Genomic DNA, 22,082 nt, shown 5'->3' with positions numbered 1-22,082 from the left:
TTATAGTTGGTAGTTTATTTTTTTTTATTTTTTTCTTTTTTTTTTCTTTTTTTTTTATTCTTTTTTTTAAATATTATAATAAGTATTACAAAGGGTATTACATATGTGTCCTTCCCCCCCCCTTGACAATCCCCTGCCCTCCCTTACCCCCCAGTGTCTTATGTCCATTAGTTATGCTTATATGCATGCATACAAGTCCTTCGGTTGATCTCTTACTCCCCTCCCTTCTGCCCCCCAACCCTCTCTGGCCTTCCCGCTGCAGTTTGACAATCAGTTTGAGGCAGCTCTGCCTCTGTATCTATTATTGTTCAAAAGTTTGTAATGGTCTTTATTATCCATGAATGAGTGAGATCATGTGGTATTTTTCCTTCATTGACTGGCTTATTTCACTTAGCATAATGCTCTCCAGTTCCATCCATGCTGTTGCAAATGGTAAGAGTTCCTTCTTTTTTACAGCAGCATAGTATTCCATCGTGTAGATGTATCAGGTGTTTTTTTGAAGTATATTATTTTTTACATGTTTCTGCCTTTTATAGATCTTCTTTAATAAGTACGTTTTATGTATGATCAGTAAAACAAGAACTATTTTCAATATCGATAAAGAGCTAAAAATGCATATAAAATTCATGATTAAGTAATTATTCTGAATACTAAGAGAATTGTTACATAACTTTTCTCATATGGAGGTGCGGAAGAGCATCGTAGCACATGAAAAATTGTTTTAGCAAAATGTTTAACATCAAATTATCCGGTTGCCTATAGGGCTAACCTGTAGGTACTGGAGAATGACAGTGGGCATATCAAGTGATAGCATTTGCGTGCTGCAGCCCAGTGCTGGCCTTCTGTTCTGTTTCTGTTTTGACTTCCTCCAGAGTTTCACGCCATAAAACAGGTCTGTCGATTTTGTTTGCTTGTTTGCAGGTCTCCAGACAGTGGGGATCTTTCGGGTCGGAAGCTCCAAAAAGAGAGTGAGACAAGTAAGTGAGAAGTAAAGATGATATTGTACGTTTCCCTTGACTGTCAATTGAATCACCTCGTGCCAAGTTCAAGCTTTTGCAAATTCACTTCTGAATATCTTTTCTGCACGGTCCTGCCAATTATAGTATAATTGAGTCCCGAGAGGTAAAAGGCAACAGGCGAGAAGCTCAGAAGCTCAGAAAGGTTGTGATTGAGTTAGGATCAAACACTTGAAAGCAAAACGTCCAGACATGTGCATGGTATGTACAGCCAAGCAAAACTGGTTTAGAAATATCTTACCGAAACTGTAAACGCAGGAGACTCAGAGAGTACCTAATCAGTAAGCGATAAGAAGTAGAAAATAATTATACAGCACCAATTTTTTACTAAAATGCAATATGAATAATGCCATTAACATTCATACAATGGGATGCTTTCAGATGGCCCTAGGACCCTAATAAATAATTCTCAAAAATAAACAATTCTTATGAATTTTCCATGGAACCAGTGATTCCTGATTCATTTTTCATGTGGGGAATGTACTCTTGATTTCCTTCAGCACTGTGCAATATTCTTGCAACAGAAGCTTGCTATTGGAGCTTCAGGAATACGTTCCTCTGATCAGGCAGATATCTGTGTTCATGATGGTTGCATAAAAGGCAAACCATCCTTTGGGAAAAGAATTCATCTGTTGGCTGAAAAAAATTAAAATGTTCTTTTCCCTGTGTTGGTTTTAACAGAAAGGAATAAGGAACTTAACAACTTAAAAATGAAACCAAATCAAAATTATTTTCAGTTGGATGAAGCTGAAGGAATATTTATTTAGATTATTGCAACTAACTGAACTAAATACCCCCTCACCTATCTTATTTTTTTTTTCAAGATAAGAGGTCTTTCGAAAGAAGTGTGTTTTCTGTTTGGTTTGTTGGTTGGTTTTTATTTTTCATAGTCACACAAGAGACTGTTGAATTCTATGTCACAACAGGACTCTCAGGAGGGACGATAGCATAGTCATATGTCTTAGGCCTCTGCAGAATTGCAGGGTATTTCCACCAACATTATCTCATTCAATCTGCCCACCAGCTCTGAGTAGCCCCTTTCAACCACTTCTTTTGAGAATTCAAGAGATTAAGAAACTTAAGTCAATATCACACAATGTTAAATTCAAGATCAGAACATTTAGACCAAGCTCTTTCCATGGTCCATTCTTTCTGAATGTGTGTGTGCTCAGAAAAGAAATAGGGTGTGTTCGAGCCCTGGCCGGTTTGGCTTACTGGTTAGAGCATCTGCCTGTGGACTGAAGGGTTGCAGGTTCAATTCTGGTCAAGAGCAGATACCTCGGTTGCAGGTTCGATCCCCGGCCCCTGGTCTGGGTGCCTATGGGAGGCAACCAATCGATGTGTCCTCCCACATCAATGTTTCTCTCTCTCTGTCTCTCCCCACCCCTTCCACTCTCTCTCTAAAAATCCATGGAAAACATCCTTGGCTGAGGATTAACCAAAAATAAATTAATTAAAGAAAGAAATATGGTGTGTTCGAATGATCACAAGTGGGAGTGGCATCAATAGAAGCCTTCTTTCTAGCTGCCTCATGCACACTAATGGAAAGTTGCCTGGACAGTGGTTCAAGACAGTAATGGGCATTTTCTGCAGGTGGAGAGGTAGTGTCAGGAATTACTCCTCAGTTATATCTGGATCCAGCAAAAGAAAAACTGCATGGAGATTATCTAATAAAAATAGAATTCGTGGTCATTTAGACTTAGATTTCAAGACTGAAAGACTCTCTAACTCACTCACCATTTCATCTTGTTATATTTCCTTCTTAGCACCCTACACTTTTTCTTCAGAACAATTGTCACAATATTAACAGTTAATTTATCATTTGTGGGATTACCGGGTTATTACCTGTTTCTCTTATCAGCTTGAGAGCTGGGGAAGGGTAAGGACTTTGCCTCTTCGTTCACCACCATACTTTGAGGGCCTGGGACACAGGAAGCGTGCATTACATCTTTGTTGAATGGATGCTTCAACACATGAACTCTTATAGAAGCTCCTTGCATTGAATAGATTCATAAACTCACATAATTATTTGTACAGCAGAGAACAATACATAAGAGAAGTTGAGCTGTCAGTGATAAAAGTAGGGTGCAGAGCTATGACTCCCTTCTTCTTGCTATTGTGTCTTCCTGCTGCTGCTGTGAATGCTAATAAACCTAGTATAATGATTTAAGGCATGGAAACCTTCTGGGAACTGTTACTAAGCTACTTGGACAAATATAAGGCAGCTTCTATTTAGTTATTGTCACCTTTTAAGACTTAGTCATGCTTGGCTCATCGGGTTTTAAATTTCATTGTTTGCAGAAAAAGCTCTTTGCTTTCTTGTCGAGTATTTCTGTAAAATGTCAAAATTCCAACATGGTAGGAATGCTGATATGCAAAACTGCTATATAATGGATTCATTCCTCCCTCCCACAATTATAGTTGACCTAACCCCTTAGCTCTTCTTCCCAACTTCTGGATATAGTTATCAAACCCTTCTGCTTGCATCATTAACAGTAAACCCACAGATACTTTTATTTAATAATGCACTTACATGTATATTCCTGGCTGGGTTGCATAGACTCTGTAGATCAAGGCAACATGTTGTTTGCATCTCCTCCTTGGGTATTAAGTTTACGCAGTCAGGCTATGTGGCTCCTGCTGATGGTGACATGAGTGCAGCTGACATGAAAAGGGTGGTGTCTCTATGTAGCCACGTCATATTTTATTGACATACTAGAGGCCCGGTGCATGAAAGTTCATGCACATGGGGGGTCCCTCAACCCAGCCTGCACCCTCTCAAAGTCTGGGACCCTTGGGGGATGCCCACCTGCTGGCTTAGGCCTGCTCCCTGAGAACAGATGATCTAAAAGAAATAATCATATCCTTGAGTAAGGATTTTTTTAAAAGGTAATGGTTGCATAAAAATTCACTGCTGGCAAGGCTGAGGGGACTGGGAGACTCTAGCAGAAGGTGCATGGAGTGGCCGGATCCACATGCCTGCCACACCCCCCTTCCCCCACCCACGGGGCTGAGGGGACTGGGTGTCGCCATCTTGTGAGGATGTGATGGTCAATTAGCATATCGCCTCGCCATCTTGTGAGGATGTGATGGTCAATTTGCATATCGCCTCTATTATATAGGATATATATATATATATAGAGAGAGAGAGAGAGAGAGAGAGGGAGAGAGATTTCAGAGAGGAAGAGGGAGAGAGAGAGAGAAACATCAGTGATGAGAGAGAATCATGGATTGGCTGCCTCCTGCACACCCCCTACTGGGGATCGAGCCCTTGACCAGAGTTGAACCCAGAACCCTTCAGTCCATAGGCCAAAGTTCTATCCACTGAGCCAAACCAGCTAGGGCTATGCAGATTATTAAAACTACCTGAAAGAAATATCTCCTCACCTACGTAAACTTAATATCAGATGCTGAAATCACAGCGCTTCTTTTGCTGGGCACTGAGCATAGAGAGATGGCGTTACGAGACTGCCACTTGAACTGTTGTCTTTCCAGTTACGCGAGGAATTTGACCGTGGGGTTGATGTCTCTCTGGAGGAAGAGCACAGTGTTCATGACGTGGCTGCCTTATTGAAGGAGTTCCTGAGGGACATGCCAGACCCCCTTCTCACCAGGGAGCTGTACACCGCTTTCATCAATACTCTCCGTGCGTAATACAGCCGGCAGTAGGAATGTGTTCCTGGATTACCGGGATGTCCAACTCACTCATCCAAGCCTCCTGCATGTGTTTCCCACTAACTTTGGGTCCTTATTTATTGGTCTCTAATGAGTGGGTTATTTGGGGAATTTTCTGGGATTCACCTTGGAGAGAATTAGCAGGAAGCAAGTTGCAGTAGAACAAATGGATGTAGCCAAGAATATGGGATGCTTTCAGATGACCCTAGGACAGTAGAAAGTGCTGTCTATTGACGCTTTGAAGTAATAGCGAGAGTTCCCTTTGAGTCTGTGCCTAAAAATGAGTTTGCATTTCTTGCACAAAGAAGGAGTGAGAAAGGGACTCAGATTGAGAAATGGGGACAGGCAATATTCCAGGGAAGCAAGATGGTGGAGCCCCGTGCCAGGACTTCCCCCGTGGCCACTGGCAGGCTATAGAGACAGATCCCATGGAGGAGAAAAGGAAGGTGAGGGTGGGGTAAGAATAGGTTAGAGCTGAGTCAGCCTCCATACCTTTCTTCCTCCAATGCTGTAATTCAAAAAGGATCAAAAAAGAGAGAGAAGACGCTGTCGTGGCGCTGTGTCTTAGTTATTGCCAACAAAAAGTCTATCTCTTCTGTATTGCTCAACAGAAAAGAGTTCCAGCTATGTTCTAAACTCAAATTTTAAAATGCTTGCCAATTCTCAGTCATTGTTAGTAAATATTAACCACAAATGAAAGACAATAATACACAAAGTAAATGATTAGTAATGCCAGGGAAAGGAGGGAGAAGAAAGGGAAATTAAGGTATCTTCCTAGCCTGGATTATAATGCTTGCTCTAGATCAGTGGTTCTCAACCTTCCTAATGCCATGACCCTTTAATACAGTTCCTCATGTTGGGGTGACCCCCAACCATAAAATTATTTTCGTTGCTACTTCATAACTAATGTTGCTACTGTTATGAATCGTCATGTAAATATCTGATATGCAGGATGTATTTTCATTGTTACAAATGGAACATAATGAAAGCATAGTGATTCATCACAAAAACAATATGGAATTATATATGTGTTTTCTGATGGTCTTAGGCGACCCCTGTGAAAGGGTCGTTCGACCCCCAAAGGGGTCGCGACCCACAGGTTGAGAACCACTGCTCTAGATGTTACATTTCCCCAGGTCTAATGAATCTTGACATCCCTCATAGAACCTTGCTGCTAAATTGCTAAATCAGTGGGAGCGTGGGTGCAGGAAAGACATGTGACCTGATCATCTCTTTCTGAAGGAAGTTGAGAGGAGGTCTGAGCCTAAATCGTGTGAAGTCCCCCATTTCACTGACGTACAGCGCCTCTTCTTGCCTTGCTTAGTGTTGGAGCCAGAGGAACAACTGGGCGCCTTGCAGCTCCTCATCTACCTTTTACCTCCCTGCAACTGCGACACCCTCCACCGCCTCCTCCAGTTCCTCTCCATTGTGGCCAGGCACGCCAGCGACAACGTCAGCAAAGATGGGCAAGAGGTATGCACCCTTCTTCTGCTAGAGACGCTGTGACTCTTCCCTTTGCTTGTTTTCAAAAAGCAGCCATCACCCGGTGGGCGTGGCTCAGGGCTTGAGTGTCGACCTATGAACCAGGAGGTCACGGTTAGATTCCCAGTCAGGGCACATGCCCGGATTGCGGGCTCGATCCCCAGTGTGGGGTGTGCAAGAGGCAGCCGATCCATGATTCTCGCTCATCATTGATGTTTCTATCTGTCTCCTTCTCCCTTCATCTCTGAAATCAATAATAAAAATATTAAAAATAAAATAAAATAAAAAGACAACCCATCGATTTGGTTAAAGATTTCACCCGGAGGAAATGACTCCTCCCCTTTCCCAGCCCATCTGTGTAGGAAGAACTAATGCAGGGTTTTGTCTGCAGGGACAGTTCCTAAGTGCATTAACCTCCTGTGTTTCAAGGATGCTTCTCAATGAGGCCGTCATTTCATGAGGATGCTGACCTCAAGACCTCAACTTTCCCTTTGTGTGAAGCACACAAACAATGAGCTACAGAGGTGCTTACAGTCATGAAAACATGGAGGAATGGAGATGAGGGGAGATGGCTGTCCTTGTAGTTAATTCGATTTGCTTCTGTGACTTGGAGCTGAGATGTGATGTCACCTCTTTATCCTTCCTGTTTGTTCCTGGAGCTCCCTTCTGCCCTGTAGCTAGAGGTCTACTATCTTCCTTTTGAGAGGTCCTTTCTCTCCTTAAACCCTTCCCCCAAATAGAGACTGGCTCAATGCAAGGGAAGGCCAGCCTGCTTCCAAACCAGATGTCGGAGGAACCTGAAGGCCTCCCCCATCTGAGCTCTTGGCTCTGGTTCACTTTGGTCAAACTCATATGCTTCAAGGTGTTTCTAGGTTTGTGCCTTGGACAAAAGAGATGCTTGCTTCAATTCTAAGTGACCTTTTAGCCAGCGACCTATCTAATCTTCACCTTAACAAGAGACCTATTTCCCTTTTTGATACCATGCAGTCATCCTTCTCCTTACCCTCGGATCCCCAGATCTCAGACTCTCAGTATGCTAACACCCATTATAAATCAACAAGCAGGGGCCAAAGGCATTCCACACTTCACCACAGAACTCAGCTGGATTGTAGATTCAAGTCTGTGCTTGCCAAATTTCTTTCCCCAAAGCCATGATCATATATAATTTTTTCACTTTAATCCAGAAAGGCAATTCTGCATGTCTTATCCTCATCCTTCCTTTAGGTATAAAAAATGGAGCTTTCCTGAGTTAGCCATTTATCTGTATAGAAGTTATAATTAGTGAAACTTCTGCTGGCTTCAGATTTCATAATATGGTACTGACACCTTGTTTGAGCAGACACAGCCCTTTGATGGATACACTGTCATTCTCATAATTGTTAAGTAGGCATATGACCCCTCTGGGAGTCATCCTTTATCGACTATAGATATAACAGGAGCTGTAGAAACATCTGCCTAATCATTGGGTAAAGACAGAGCTCTTTCTATGTTCCTAGGTGTGTCAGGGCTGCTGTGATGTTTCTGTGTAAGAAGGAGAAAGTTGGGTCTCAGCTGATTAAGAAGGAGTTGAGGAAAGCAAAAAGTCCAATTGAATTCACTCTTGCTTGTTTAGAATCATTTCAGACAGTCTTTTAGTCCAAATGCTGAACAAGACTCCATTGCCTATGCCAAGAGAAGGAAATATTCTTGGATAGGTACAGATGAAACTTAGCATGCTGAAATACTAGCTACCAATTATGTGTCTCTTACCATGTGCTAGCTATGTACTGAGGACTTCATATATTATAGTTAATTCTTTATTATACAAGGAAGCTATCATTCCCCCGTGTTTCAGAAGTAAACTGAGAGTTAGAGGCATTAAGTACCTTTCCCAGTGTCCCACAGGGAGCGTCCACTTATGGTTGTGTAAGTTGTGCATTTGTGCCTTTCATAACTCTGGGGAGGTGCCATGTACCTCATAGTCACTATAAGACTTTCAGAGTTATTAGGACAGTAGCCCAGCAGAAGGCAGTAGAATATCTTGAGGAAGAGACTTTTTTTTCTAATTCACACAAAGTTGTGAAGTTGGATAGTGGTTGGGTTGGTCCTTCCCACCCCTCACCCTAGTTGAGACAACCAAAACTACCTCTAGACATTTCCAAGTATCTGGTGGGGTGGGAGAAGAGGCAAAATCACCCCTTGATAGCTTAATAACTCACTTACCATGTGCTCGTGGAGAAATCTATTAACCTTCCTAAACCCGAGTGGCCTTATCTGAACTTTGGGGATACAAATTCTTCAACTGGCACTGCACAATAGTTTAGAAGACTAATTATTTTAAGGAATGCGAAAATATCCTGGTAACAGCGACGTTGTACAGGGAATGAGAGAGTCCAAGGGTTTCTAGACAGTCTTGACCTCAACATTGCATCACAATGAAGGATGAATTAAGAAAAATTAAAGTTTCAGGGGAAATACGAGCAGAACATTGCTTCTGTGAAGTGGTTATAAGTTACAGGAAAGCAAGTAGCACACACAGTCATCTTGGATTGGAGTAAAGGCTACAGAATGAGAAAGTATTGATGAGGTATGGAGGGAAATAGGGCTGTGGTCATAGAGTAGTGAATGCCTTTGTAAGGGGGAGGTGATTGATTCTTTTAAGGCCTGAAGACTCTTTGGAAGGATTCCACTAAAGCAGTGGTTCTCAACCTTCTGGCCCTTCAAATACAGTTCCTCATGTTGTGACCCAACCATAAAATTATTTTCGCTGCTACTTCATAACTGTAATATTGCTACTGTGATGAATCTTCATGTAAATATCTGATATGCAGGATGGTCTTAGGCGACCCCTGTGAAAGGGTCATTCGACCGCCAAAGGGGTCGCGACCCACAGGTTGAGAACCGCTGCACTAACGTGTTATATCCATGTTATAGATTGGTAGAGACAGGGACACAGTGAGTTAGAAGCTTTTGTATGAATAGAAATACCGAAAAAAATTTGCATTGCACTATAAATGTTTCCATGCAAGAATGGCCCTGGCATTAAACCACATATGCCCTGGTCACCTGCCCCAAGTTCCTATAAACCAGTGAGTGTTGTTCAGAAATTTTTTAATTATCGTCCCTGAGATGCTGTAGCATCTAGCAGGTCTAGGCCGTGAGGACATGAGGCTAATAAAGAATTAGGCCAGTGATGGCGAACCTTTTGAGCTCGGCATGTCAGCATTTTGAAAAACCCTAACTTAACTCTGGTGCCGTGTCACATATAGAAATTTTTTGATATTTGCAACCATAGTAAAACAAAGACATATTTTTGATATTTATTTTATATATTTAAATGCCATTTAACAAAGAAAAATCAACCAAAAAAATGAGTTTGCGTGTCACCTCTGACACGCATGTCATAGGTTCGCCATCACTGAATTAGGGGATGCATTGCAGAGTAAGAGAAGTGATGGACATGGGCCAGAAATCTTAGGAATGGCTTCGTGGAGGAGATTGAATTTAAACTACACATCAAAGAGTGTGTAGGGCCCTAACCGGTTTAGCTCCATGGATAGAACGTCAGCCTGCAGACTGAAAGGTCCCAGGTTCGATTCTGATCAAGGGCATGTACCTTGGTTGCAGGCTTCTCCCCGACCCTGGTCAGGGCTCGTGCAGGAGGCAACCAATTGATGTGTTTCTCTCACATCGATATTTCCCTCTGTTTTTCCCTCTCTCTTCCACTCTCTCTAAAAAACCAATGGAAAAATATCCTTGGGTGAGGATTAAAGAAAAGGGGTGTGTAGGAATTGAGTAAAGGGTGTGTAGGAATTGAATAAACAGACCACATAAGCACTGCATAGAGATGGGAGTTAGCTAAAACCCCTTCTGGTAGAAGTTAAGAGTAGAGGGAGATGAACAAGAGAGGCCCTTTGTTTATTCTTTTTTCAGTTGTTTCAGCACGAGCTGGGAGAGAATACAGATGAACAGACTGCAGTGAGGCGGGAATTAAATTGGGAAATATGTCAAGAAACAAAGCGGTTTTGCCCTGGCCGGTGTTGCTCAGTGGATAGAGTGTCAGCCTGCGGACTGAAGGGTCCTGGGTTTAATTCCCGGTCAGGGCACATGCTCAGGTGGTGGGTTTGATCCCCAGTAGGGGGTGTGCAGGAGGCAGCTGATCAGTGATTCTCTCTCACCATGGATGTTTCTATCTCTCTCTCTCCCTCTCCCTTCCTCTCTGAAATCCATAAAATATATATTTTTAAAAAAAAGAAACAAAGCAGTTTTCAGCTTTTTGTCTTACCTGTTTGTTAGTCTGTGTTAGATATGTTATCTGTTTGTTGGGTAGTTGTTTTGGTTTGGAACATAGAAGAAAACTGAAGCAGAGACTGAAAAAGCTTGGAGGCTCGCACAGGCTCTGCCAGCACCTTGCTACATGACCTTGTATTTTCTAAAACAAAGGAAGAGGAAGGAAAGCAGAGTTGGGGTTGCGGTTGAGGGGGAAGGTTTGAGCTTCCTCCTTTATAAAATGCACATAATATTTTCTTTCTAATGGGCGCTTCAAATCCAATGCATCATTAACCGAGAAGATTTCAAAGATGTTTAAAAGAAGGACATGAGAAAAATTGTTCGCTAGTCAGCCAGCGCTTTTCTTGGGAAAACTAGTGGTATTTGATCGAATTGCGTTGTTTTTCTCTCTGGTGTTTGTTTGTTTTATTCCATTTTGTCTAGTTTGCTATTTGCTTTGCTCCTTGGGGGGAAAAAATAAATTCCCAAAGTATGAAAGATTTCACTTCTTCTAGAAAGAATATTGCCGGAACATCACTGAAACCTCTGGAGCAGTGGTTTCTCAAGTTGGCCAAGAACCCTCAGGCATTGATGGAAAATGTGGGGCGAATATACACTTTTTTTGGGGAGAGAGTTTGAGACTGGCCTTTAGTTTTCAAAGAGCCTAATGAGGCAAAGAGAAGTTCCTAACCACCAAAGGCGAGCCAGGACTGCTGACCTTTGAGGAGGTCCATGCCTCCAGGAAATGGGAGGTTGGCTTTGGAGCTGCAGCCGGATCAGTGCCTCGCTCGCCTCGCCCTGGTCCCCGCCCTCCTTTGAAGCCAGGATTTCATCTCCTCGTGCTACACAGGGTCTGCCACTCGAGTGTGAGCAGGGGGCAGGGGGTCAGGGTAGTGATGAAGAGCATGGGGCTCCCTGGAGTCAAGCCAGCAGCCTGGCTTCTCAGCCCCACCAGGTCCAGGCCGAGGCTCTAGGCGTCACATCCCTTCTGGAAAAAAGGCCAGAGCAGCAGCTGCCCCACCAGCTTCTAGAGCAGCGGTTCTCAACCTGTGGGTCGCGACCCCTTTGGGAGTCGAACGACCCTTTCACAGGGGTCGCCTAAGACCATCCTGCATATCAGATATTTACATGACGATTCATCACAGTAGCAACATTACAGTTATGAAGTAGCAACGAAAATAATTTTATGGTTGGGTCACAACATGAGGAACTGTATTTAAAGGGCCAGAAGGTTGAGAACCACTGTTCTAGAGAGAAGAATTGCAAAGGCCTCTGGGAAATCCCTTTCCCAGTGACCGGACATGCTAAACTTTTACTAAAGGTGAGCTGTTCATATTAGGATTAGAAATGATCTAGGAGGACCCAACTGGCGTGGCTCAGTGGTTGAGTGTCGACCTATGAACCAGGAGGTCATGGTTCAATTCCCAGTCAGGGCACATGCCCAGGTTGCAGGCTCGATCCCCAGTGTGGGGCGTGCAGGAGGCAGCCGATCCATGATTCTCTCTCATCATTGATGTTTCTATCTCTCTCTCCCTCCCTTCCTCTCTGAAATCAATAAAAATATATTTTAAAAAAGAAATTATCTAGGATGCTTATCTAGCAGAGATAAAATTTTGCCTTGAATTGGCTGGCTAATAATGAAATCATGAACCAAATCCTAGTGCACATTCGATGACCTAGACATAGCCAGATACATGCTGAGACAGGGGAGCAAGGGTGGAGGCTGCCATGAACAAGTCTCCAATTAAAAACACAGTCAAACAAAAACAAAACAGCGTTAACAAACCACAGCAGCGTGGTCTGCAGCTGGAATCCATGTGCCGTTTTACGGACAGATTGTGTTGCTTTCCCAGAATAGCAACAGGAGAAGGAGACAGCGGAAACGGAGTTCTGGATTGTCCTTGTATTAAACATTCTTTTCCAAGAAAACAAAATCTGAGAGACAACCAGAAGACAGCCATTGTGTACGGGGACCAGGGCTCTCACCAGACACCCAATGGGCTGGCACCCTGACCTTGGACTTCCCAGCCTCCAGATCTGTGAGAAAGAAATGTATGTGGTTTAAGCCAAAAAAGGGAAAAAAAATGAAAATCTTTTATATGTTAGTATTAAAAAAAAACGAGAAAGCTCTGGTATTACGTTAATAGGGGAAAGGAACACACTCCAAATGCTTCGGAGTTCTAGAGAGATGAGCTGGAAAATGGCACGTATTTGATTTTTTTAAAAAAATATATTTTATTGATTTTTTACAGAGAGGAAGGGAGAGGGATAGAGAGAGCTAGAAACATCGATGAGAGAGAAACATCAATCAGCTGCCTCCTGTACACCACCCACTGGGAATGTGCCCGCAGCCAAGGTACATGCCCTTGACCGGAATCGAACCTGGGACCCTTCAGTCCACAGGCCGACGCTCTATCCACTGAGCCAAACCAGCCAGGGCGGTACATATTTGATTTTATCCTTAGCCGTGAACTTGTAGGAAACGACATGAAAAATAAAACGAACACTTGTCAAGTTTGATATCAATGAAACAAAAGAAAGAAAAAAATAACTCAGCAGTCATACATAAAGGGCACTTTCTTCAAAATCCCCAGTGTTTACCACGTAAAATCATTTTTCTTGGCGGCCAACCTGAAAACAGCCTCACTTTCTAAAAATAATGTCCCCATGTTCCACCCTGGGATTGCAGGGCTGGTAGCCACCACTTCAAGGCTCCACAGGACAAGAGTGGGCCTCAGGAAGCTTTGTCTTGGCTGTGAATCAGAACTCGAATTCTGTGCTGTGCACCCAGCTGCCACTCAAACACTGTGCAGATCCCCCCCCTCCCCAAGCAGCCACAGTACCCATACTTATGCAGGAATTACTGGATTTTCAATATCAACAAGAGAAATAAAAAGTTGCCCAGCCCTAGCCAGTTTGGCTCAGTGGATAGAGTGTTGGCCTGTAGACTAAAGGGTCCTGGATTCGATTCCGGTCAAGGGCATGTACCTCAGTTGCAGGCTCCTCCCCTGCCGGGCCCTGGTAGGGGCACGTGCAGGAGGCAATCAATCGATGTGTTTCTCTCACATCGATGTTTCTCTCTGTCTCTCCCTCTCTCTTCCACTCTCTCCATCAATGAAAAAATATCCTTAGGTGAGGATTCAAAAACCAAGAAAAGAAAAAACTGCCTAGACCCGTGGTCGGCAAACTGCGGCTCTCGGGCCACATGCGGCTCTTTGGCCCCTTGGGTGTGGCTCTTCCTAAGCCTTAGGAGTACCCTAATGAAGTTAATAACAATTTACCTACCTATATAGTTTCAGTTTAAAAAATTTGGCTCTCCAAAGAAATTTCAATCGTTGTACTGTTGATACTTGGCTCTGTTGACTAATGAGTTTGCCGACCACGGGCCTAGGTCACTGGTTGTCAGCCGAGGCCAATTGTGCCCACAAAGGACATACGGCAGTGACTCTCCCCGGCCCTTGCTTGCCTTCCCTTCAGAGCCCTCTGCCACACCCCACTTCCTGAGGTGCCTTTACATGTTTCTGTCTTTGCATATGGCATTGTCACCCCTGGGAAATTGCCTTCTGTCCCATCTCTTGGGTGTGTCCCTGCGGCCTCCAGAGTTGATAGCTTCATACTTTGTACTCACTACTTATAATTGGTGTCTTTTCCCTCCAGAATGGGAACTTTTCAAATAAGGACTGTGCTGTGATCCTTGTGGGAAATTTTTGTCAATAACTAGAATCCATGAAAAATGCCCAACCTGTGGTAGGTGCTGAGTGGATGGAGTCATGGAGAGATGATGGATTGATGGATGAAGGGATAGATGGACGGTGGCTGGTTGGATGGATAGATAAATGGATAGATGGATACCAATATTTTTAAAGGGCAGACAGGATAGACGTTTTATATAGTACCAGTTTCACAACAAATCACTTAGAGTTGTAAGATTTTACTCAGTATGCTGTTGAAATGGCCACTGTGCCGTGAGCTTCAATCCAAGATATGAAGCAAAAGGAAAATGATGGTACCTCTCATCCGTTCTGCCAGAGGTGATGTAGTCCTTGCAGGAAAACAGAAAAGGAAAGGAAAGGTTCCATGGGTTATTGAACCACTCAGCACTTTGAAAAGCAAAAATAACAACAGTTCTTGTATTCTCTGTTCCTGTAGGTCACGGGGAACAAAATGACATCTCTAAACTTGGCCACCATATTTGGACCCAACCTTCTGCACAAGCAGAAGTCCTCAGACAAAGAATTCTCCGTCCAGAGTTCGGCCCGGGCTGAGGAAAGCACAGCTATCATCGCTGTGGTGCAGAAAATGATTGAAAATTATGAAGCCCTGTTCATGGTAGGTGGTCCTTCTTCGGCAAAGCATCTTAGTCAGCTGTCTGTTCATCGCCTCTTGCTGGCACAATGTCACTCACACACACCCCCTTCTGGTCTGTAGGACTGGTCACTGAATTCATTGGAAGGCATGCAGTTTCAATAGGAAAAGAAATGTACAACCTATGATATCACTGTAAGTTTGTGATTCCAGGTTTAAGCCAACATAGTCAAATTAGAAATTTCATTTTGTTGTGCCCTGAACAGTGGTCACGTTGGGAGTCACTTAATTATTCTGATAGCAGTCTCTTTGCTCGAAATATTGACAAAACCATTCTCTTTGGAATTGTAGGTGGCCCTCAGGAATTTACATATTCATACCATCTTCAGAGATGGCACCTCCTCAAAGGTCAATAGGAACATTTTAACTCCTCCAGGAAGCTTCACCTATGTTTTCTGTGTCCTTCTCATGCCACCTACCCATGTTATTTCTCTGTCCCTTGAACCCCGTTCGTCTTCTTATTGATGTTTATCTTAGCATTGTGCTACAGTCATTTTTTACTATTTCCCCTAATAGATTATAAACACATTTAGAGCATGGGTTGTGCCCTTGTTATCTCTTCTCTGTATCCTCTGTACACTTTTGGAAGGCCCTTCATCTGGCAGGCACTCAATAAGTATTTTTTTGATTTGTATTGAATTACCAGTTCCTGTTTTCCTTCAAAAAACTGCATTGCTTGCTCCAGCTTCCCTTGAAACATTAGAACAAATGCCAACTCTTTTCTATTTCTGTTTACCACTCATATTGCCTGTCAGAAGTTACAGAAATTTTCTCTATGTTTCTTCTCCCATTTTTCTTGTCAGTGTGCAAACACTCACCATGAATCTTACCTCTACCACCAGAGCCCATTATGTCTCTTCAACTAAGTGTACTAGTTTCCTCTTTTGAATCTCCTCAGTGTTTTGTCTATATTTTTCCAATGCCTTGCATTAGGTTTATTTTCATGCTTTGTCTTATATCAATGATTTTTTGTAAGTTTGAGAGCCAATGATTTAAAATCTTTGCCCTCCCTGTCTTACCTATGTGATCGTGACTAAGTAATTCAATACTCAATAAGTATCAATTTCAGTTTTATGAAATGGGAAAAATAAAAATATGACCTATTTCTCAGGGTAATTCTCACCATCATTTGCTATGTGAGAGTATTCTGCAAACTATAAAATTCTATGAACCTGTTAATTAATAGTTGGGCTACATGAGCTGGCTCAACTCTCAGGACACAACAGACATAAATATCTTGTTGACATAAAGTTTAATCAAATGTTTGGTTGACAGCGTCGTGATTTAGGAACCCCAGCTCTGTGCATCTTGAGACACTGCAATCCTCTAGGATTTATGGGCCAAAACTAGAAGGGGCATTCATCATGCCCACTCAAATCCCATTGGCCAGAACTCACCCATAAGCCATATTTAATTGCAAAGGAGGCTGGGAAATGTATTCCTGCTGGATGTCTAGGAGGCACAGAAAATGGATTTCGCACAGTGAAAAGTCCTCTGAGGTAGAACAGTGCCTCGCTTCTCATTGAGTCTCTGAAGCTCTGTTCCTATGTTGCACACAGTAAACTCAAAAAAAGTGGCATTTATCATTGACTCTATATAAATTTCACACTTCAGCCCAAATCCTCATAATTAATTACATATGTGGATGAATCAAATGACTGAACTTATCAACCTTTTCATCAAGTTTTTAAGTCACATATCTTTTTGCCAAGCAGTCGTGGCATTACTTCATGCTCTCTGGATTTCTTTTTTAACAAAATAATACCTCTCATCAATCTTAATTCTGTTCTCTAAATTCTGTATTCTAAGAAAAGTTCTTCATATGAAACCACTAATCACCAGGCATCTCTTTTCACCTCAGGTACTAAAACAACTCTTCCTGACTTCCTGGCAAGTATGGTTGCCACATTTTAATTGTGCCATTCCCCTCCTTCCCATTTCCTGCCACCCGGGCTACTAAAAACAGCAGAAAAACAGCATTTTCCAACATTTTCCAAATTTGATCTTTGCCGCTCTCTGTAGAACTGATGTCAAGACTCCTGGGTGATAGCTCATATTTTGGTTCCCCCGGTGTGGCCTTTACTCCTCACTGAAGCCTTTTCTGACCACCTTGTCTACATACAGTCCCTCTCCCCACCTTGTACACACGTCCTCACTTCCTATTCCCTTCCCCTGCCTTTCCTCCTTAGCACTCACCACTACTAATATAGGATTTTACTAATTTCTCATGTTTGTTGAGTGTTTACCCGTTAGAATGTAAACTTCATGGCAGGATGCCTTCTCGTCCTCTTCCATCTACTTTCTTGACTGCATTACATCTGTGCCTGGCATTAGGTAGAAAAAAGAAATATTGGTTGAATTAAGAAATGACTCAATGGTAGTTTTGTGACATATGATTTCCATATGACTGAAGTTTACGAATAATAAAGTTTATGTATAAAAAGGTTGGGCAGGAAGGAATTAAGGATAGCTTTCTCAAAATAAGTTCACCATTAACGTAAGCATTCTTGATCTCCTGACATGGAGTATGGGAATGACAAATGAGAAAAGAGACAGTGGGTACCATACAAATCAATACAAATCTGTACTTTCTAAGTGACAGGGGTGATGGGTAAAAGATATCAAGCCTGAGTCAGTAAAAAGAAAACTCTGGAACCAGAACAGTTTGCTATAGTCCTGTCTTTGCTATGCGTTAACTATGTGACCTCATACTCTCCGATTTCTATTTCTTTCGTGATCACAGGATTGGGTTAGGATAAATGACTAACCAAGATCTCTTCTAGTTATAAAATCTTCATGATCCTGTGCCCTAGCACTAACGTCATCTCTTTTATTTCCATTAAGCACAGAAGAAAATTAAGCTCCTCACTTCATAGATTCTCTTGGCATATTTGGCATTTCAGATTCCTGTTGGTTATACCAGAGCTGGTGGCTAGTTGGCAAAGCTGGTCTATGTGGGTGGACAAAAACTCCACGATGTCTATAGCTGTTTCACTTTGGTTTGTTTTTAAGAGACTTTCAGAATTAGTACTGTAGTTCCAAACAAGGAAGAATAAAGCTAGCTGGGACCTGAGAGTTAAAGGTAGTTCACAGTTGTGCAGCTTCACAGTCCTGGGAAAGGTTTATGAGCTCAGAAAGAGGCATCGCTTGCCATGGGATTCGAAAGGAAGAGTTATTAGAAAAGGTGCTTGTGCGTTTGTCCTGGAAGGCAGAATGTACCCTGGAGGCAGCAATTCCGCAGAACTGATGGAAGGGATATAAAAACCCACAGAGGCCTGGCCGGGATCCAGAGTTTGTTCTGAGTGTTAATAATGTTCTTCATTTCCTGATGTCTCTTCCAAGTGGCCAGTATCTGAGGTCATTGGAAAGGGCAAAAAGGAACCTGGCTTTGTCCCATAAGACAGAAGAGCTGCCTAGATTCAAGAGTCCAACGAGGACAGTCTTTTGCACCAATTGTGTGCTTTTCAGGCACCCTGTTGAAAACCCTACAGCTGAGCCCTAACCGGTTTGGCTCAATGGATAGAGCATCGGCCTGTGGACTGAAGGGTCCCAGGTTCGATTCCGGTCAAGGGCATGTACCTTGGTTGCGGGCACATACCCAGTAGGGGGTGTGCAGGAGGCAGCTGATCAATGTTTCTCTCTCATCGATGTTTCTAACTCTCTGTCCCTCTCCCTTCCTCTGTGTAAAAAATAAAATATATTAAAAAAAGAAAAAAAAAGAAAACCCTAGAGCTGATTCTGAGAACAGCCATCATGGGCCCTGTGTCGAACAGTGGCCACCAAGGCAGCAGATTGTAGTCACTATTCTCAAACTTAAGCAGGCAGCGGACGCACAAGGAAATGTGTCATATATTCAGATCCCTGGGCCAAATTCCAGAGAATCCGATTGCGTAGCACTGGGCTGGGGTCCAGGAATCTGTACTTTCTAATGCATGCCTCCAGGGCATCCTGCTACCTTGATAATCACACCTTGGGAAACCATATCTTGGGAAAGATGAGCTAAAGCCCAAAGGCCTGGCTCCCCCATGGCTTCCAGGGAATGGGTTCTATAGGGAATATCATTCATCACGGTGACTCAGGGAGTTAGGGTGTGGTCAGGGTCATGGTCTGGGTCGTGGCCTCTACCAATTGGTCGGTGCTAAGATAGTCGATCAGTGCTTGTGCTGGTATCGGCCATGGCATCGTTTAGTCTCCTGTTGCTGCTTTTCTTGGCCTGGAGCTGAAACACAACTGAAGCCTCGATGTTCTCTCTAGTTTGATCAAAACCCTGTCTCTGTGGGCAACAGACCCCAGGCTTTAGTCCTAAATTTTTTTTTATGTCGACAAAAAACCTCATTGTCCTGAGGGCTCAGTGATGAAGAGAGTGGACGTGCGGGGCGGGGGGAGGGGGGGGCAGGTGAGTCAGCTGCGGGACGCGGCCAGTTTGAATCGAAATGAAAGAAAGGCAGAAAGGCCATATTGAGGAAATGAAGTTTCTACACGGTTAACGTATCTCCTTTGCAAGCGCGCCCTGACCGCTCTGTAGAACAGTGTGACCTGCATTTTCTTGTTTGTTTGTTTTGGGTTCAGTGTCTACACTCCTTAGATTCCTTTACCTTTCAATCCTGATCCTACATTTCTAATATCAACAACAATTTAAAAACTATAAAATGATACTCGCTGGGACCACTAGGAATAAAAGAGAAGGATTCACTGACCACATTAACACATTCATTGGTCTGAAAGTTGTTGCCTCTGAAACTGATATTGGGAATCCCAGAGAAAACTCAGCATTGCTCTGGAATTAATAAGAACTTCAGAACAGAGGGGAGAAAACTGTCAGCTCCTTCTGAGGGTCGATGCCATACGATTCCTACAAGGGCTACTTTTTTTTTTTAAAATATATTTTATTGATTATTTACAGAGAGGAAGGGAGAGGGATAGAGAGTTAGAAACATCGATGAGAGAAGAACATCGATCAGCTGCCTCCTGCACACTCCCTACTGGGGATGTGCCCACAACCAAGGTACATGCCCTTGACCGGAATCGAACCCAGGACCCTTGAGTCCGCAGGCCGACGCTCTATCCACTGAGCCACACCGGTCAGGGCACTAGGGCTACTTTTTTGGAGAGAGGGAAACTGGAGAAGGCAGCACCCCTGTGGGCGAGGAAAAGTCCGGAGTGCAGTGTTGACGTGGGAACGCCCGAGGGTTCCCAGCCGGCCTCTTCCTCGGCCTGGGCTGGGGACGAGCACAGCGCACGTGGGAAATTTCCAATGAGAGCTACTGGGAAAAGGGGTCAGAGGCCAGGAGGAGGATTCCAGGCTCTGGAGCCAAGCTTCGCTTTGTGTTCTCTTCGTTCCCCACTGCAAATTGCATTTTCTTAAATCCTCATGCGCATGCCAAGTCCAAGGCGGCAGGCAGGAATCCAGGTCCTCAAACGAGAAGCTGCCCCCCACCAACATCTCCGGATAAGGAAACGGGACTTCCATTTCCTGGTTTAGGCAGCCACTCTTTTTTCAATAACCCCTGTTTATGTGCTTGAGGTTGGCCACTCCTTATGCACATCACTGGCTTATGTAAATCTCACCACCATTTCATGAAGAAGAAGCCAACATCTTTTGCCCAAGTGATGTAGCAACTACGTGAATGACTTCTATAGCATGTTGCTCCCACGTAGAAGACAGGTACTTCACTTTGGCATCTCAGATAGAGGTCATTTGCAAGGAAGAAAGGGAATATTTTAGCCAGCTTGAAAGCGGGGAGTCAAGGAGGCATTTAATGGTATCAATCCCTCTAGACCAGTGGTTCTCAACCTTGGCTGCACATTAGAATCACCTGGGAATCTTTTTAAAATCCTGATTTCTGGGCCTCATCCTCCGGAAATTCTGTTTCTTTGTTATTCATGTTGTGGCCGCACCCCATCACAAAGAAACAGAATTTCCTGAGGATGAGGCCCAGAAATCAGGATTTTAAAAAGATTCCCAGGTGATTCTAATGTGCATCCAAGGCTGAGAACCACTGGGCTAGACTGTTCATAACACCAACCTGCCTGATGTTCAGGCCAGCACATGGCTGCACGAGCCGGTGCATGTTCCTGCTAGAGCCTGCCCACAGTGACAGAATGTGTGCACTGTTGGCAGCACATACATGCAGAGGGGAGCAGAAACATACCTCCCTTTTTACAAAGATGGCACTGAAAGCTAAGAAGGAAGCCCCCGCCTTCCCAAAGCCGAAGCCAAAGCAAAGGCTTTGAAGGCAAAGAAAGCAGTGCTGAAAGGCGTCCACAGCCACAAAAAAAGATCTGCACGTCACCCACCTTCCGACAGCCAAAGACACTGAGGCTCCGAAGGCAGCCTAAATGTCCACGGGAGAGCGCCCCCAGGAGAAACAAGCCTGCTCGCTGTGCCATCAAATTCCCTGGCCTCCGAGTCAGCCATGAAGAAGCTAGAAGGCAACAACACACTTGTGTACATTGTGGATGTCAAGGCCAACAAGCACCAGATCAGACAGGCTGTGAAGAAGCTCTATGACATTGATGTGGCCAAGGTCAACACCCTGATCAGGCCTGATGGAGGGAAGAAGGCATATGTTCCACTGGCTCCTGACGATGACGCTTTGGATGTTGCCAACAAAATTAGGATCATCTAACCCAGTGGTTCCCAAACGTATTTGGCCTACCGCCCCCTTTCCAGAAAAAATATTACTCAGCGCCCCCTGGAAATTAATTTTTTAAAAAATTTTAATAGCAATTAAACAGAAAGATATATGTATTAGTGTTTCTACCTTTTTCATAAAATATAGTAAAGAAAGGTGTAAATTAGAAACATTGAAGTTTGAAATTATGAAACTATTTATTGAACTCAGAATAGAAAGGTAATACAAAAAAAGTTAAAACAAATGCACCTGTGGCCATCACCGCCCCCCTGGATCGCTGCAGCGCCCACCAGGGGGCGGTAGCGCCCACTTTGGGAATCACTGTTATAATGTCACTAACAACAGCGCTACAGATCACTTCCTGGGGGCGGGGACAGGAGCCGAGTTAGGACTCTACGGGCTCTCTGATCCCGCCCCTCCTCTTCCTTTCACTTCACAGGTTATGGAGGGGCCAGGTGTGGCCTTTGTGGCATTTACTGAAATCATCGCTGTGTTTTCTGGATCCACCTTCTGGGCCATCATCACCTTCGTGTTTCTGGTGACCATGGGGCTGAGCACCATGCAAGGGATCCTGCAGGGCATCATCACCCCCCTCCAGGACACCTTCTCTTGCCTTAGGAGACACACAACGCTGCTCACAGGTGCTCTGACCTATGACCCC

At 43.7% G+C, this 22,082-nt stretch overlaps 1 protein-coding gene across 2 annotated transcripts in view; it reads left to right on the top strand.

Annotated features, from left to right (window-relative positions):
* The window catches only part of ARHGAP6 (Rho GTPase activating protein 6), a 307,447-nt gene that overhangs the window by 241,696 nt on the left and 43,669 nt on the right, over window positions 1-22,082 (top strand). For both annotated transcript variants that reach the window (XM_014528840.1, XM_014528839.1), the window contains 4 exons: window positions 922-977; window positions 4,512-4,662; window positions 6,016-6,164; window positions 14,571-14,750. In XM_014528840.1, the coding sequence (XP_014384326.1) occupies window positions 922-977; window positions 4,512-4,662; window positions 6,016-6,164; window positions 14,571-14,750 (536 nt within the window). The remainder of the gene's footprint in view (window positions 1-921; window positions 978-4,511; window positions 4,663-6,015; window positions 6,165-14,570; window positions 14,751-22,082) is intronic.

Source organism: Myotis brandtii, unplaced genomic scaffold (assembly GCF_000412655.1).
Source record: "Myotis brandtii unplaced genomic scaffold, ASM41265v1 scaffold655, whole genome shotgun sequence".
In the NCBI taxonomy this organism is placed as follows: Eukaryota; Metazoa; Chordata; class Mammalia; order Chiroptera; family Vespertilionidae; genus Myotis; species Myotis brandtii.
This window is presented reverse-complemented; position numbering and strand designations above follow the sequence as displayed.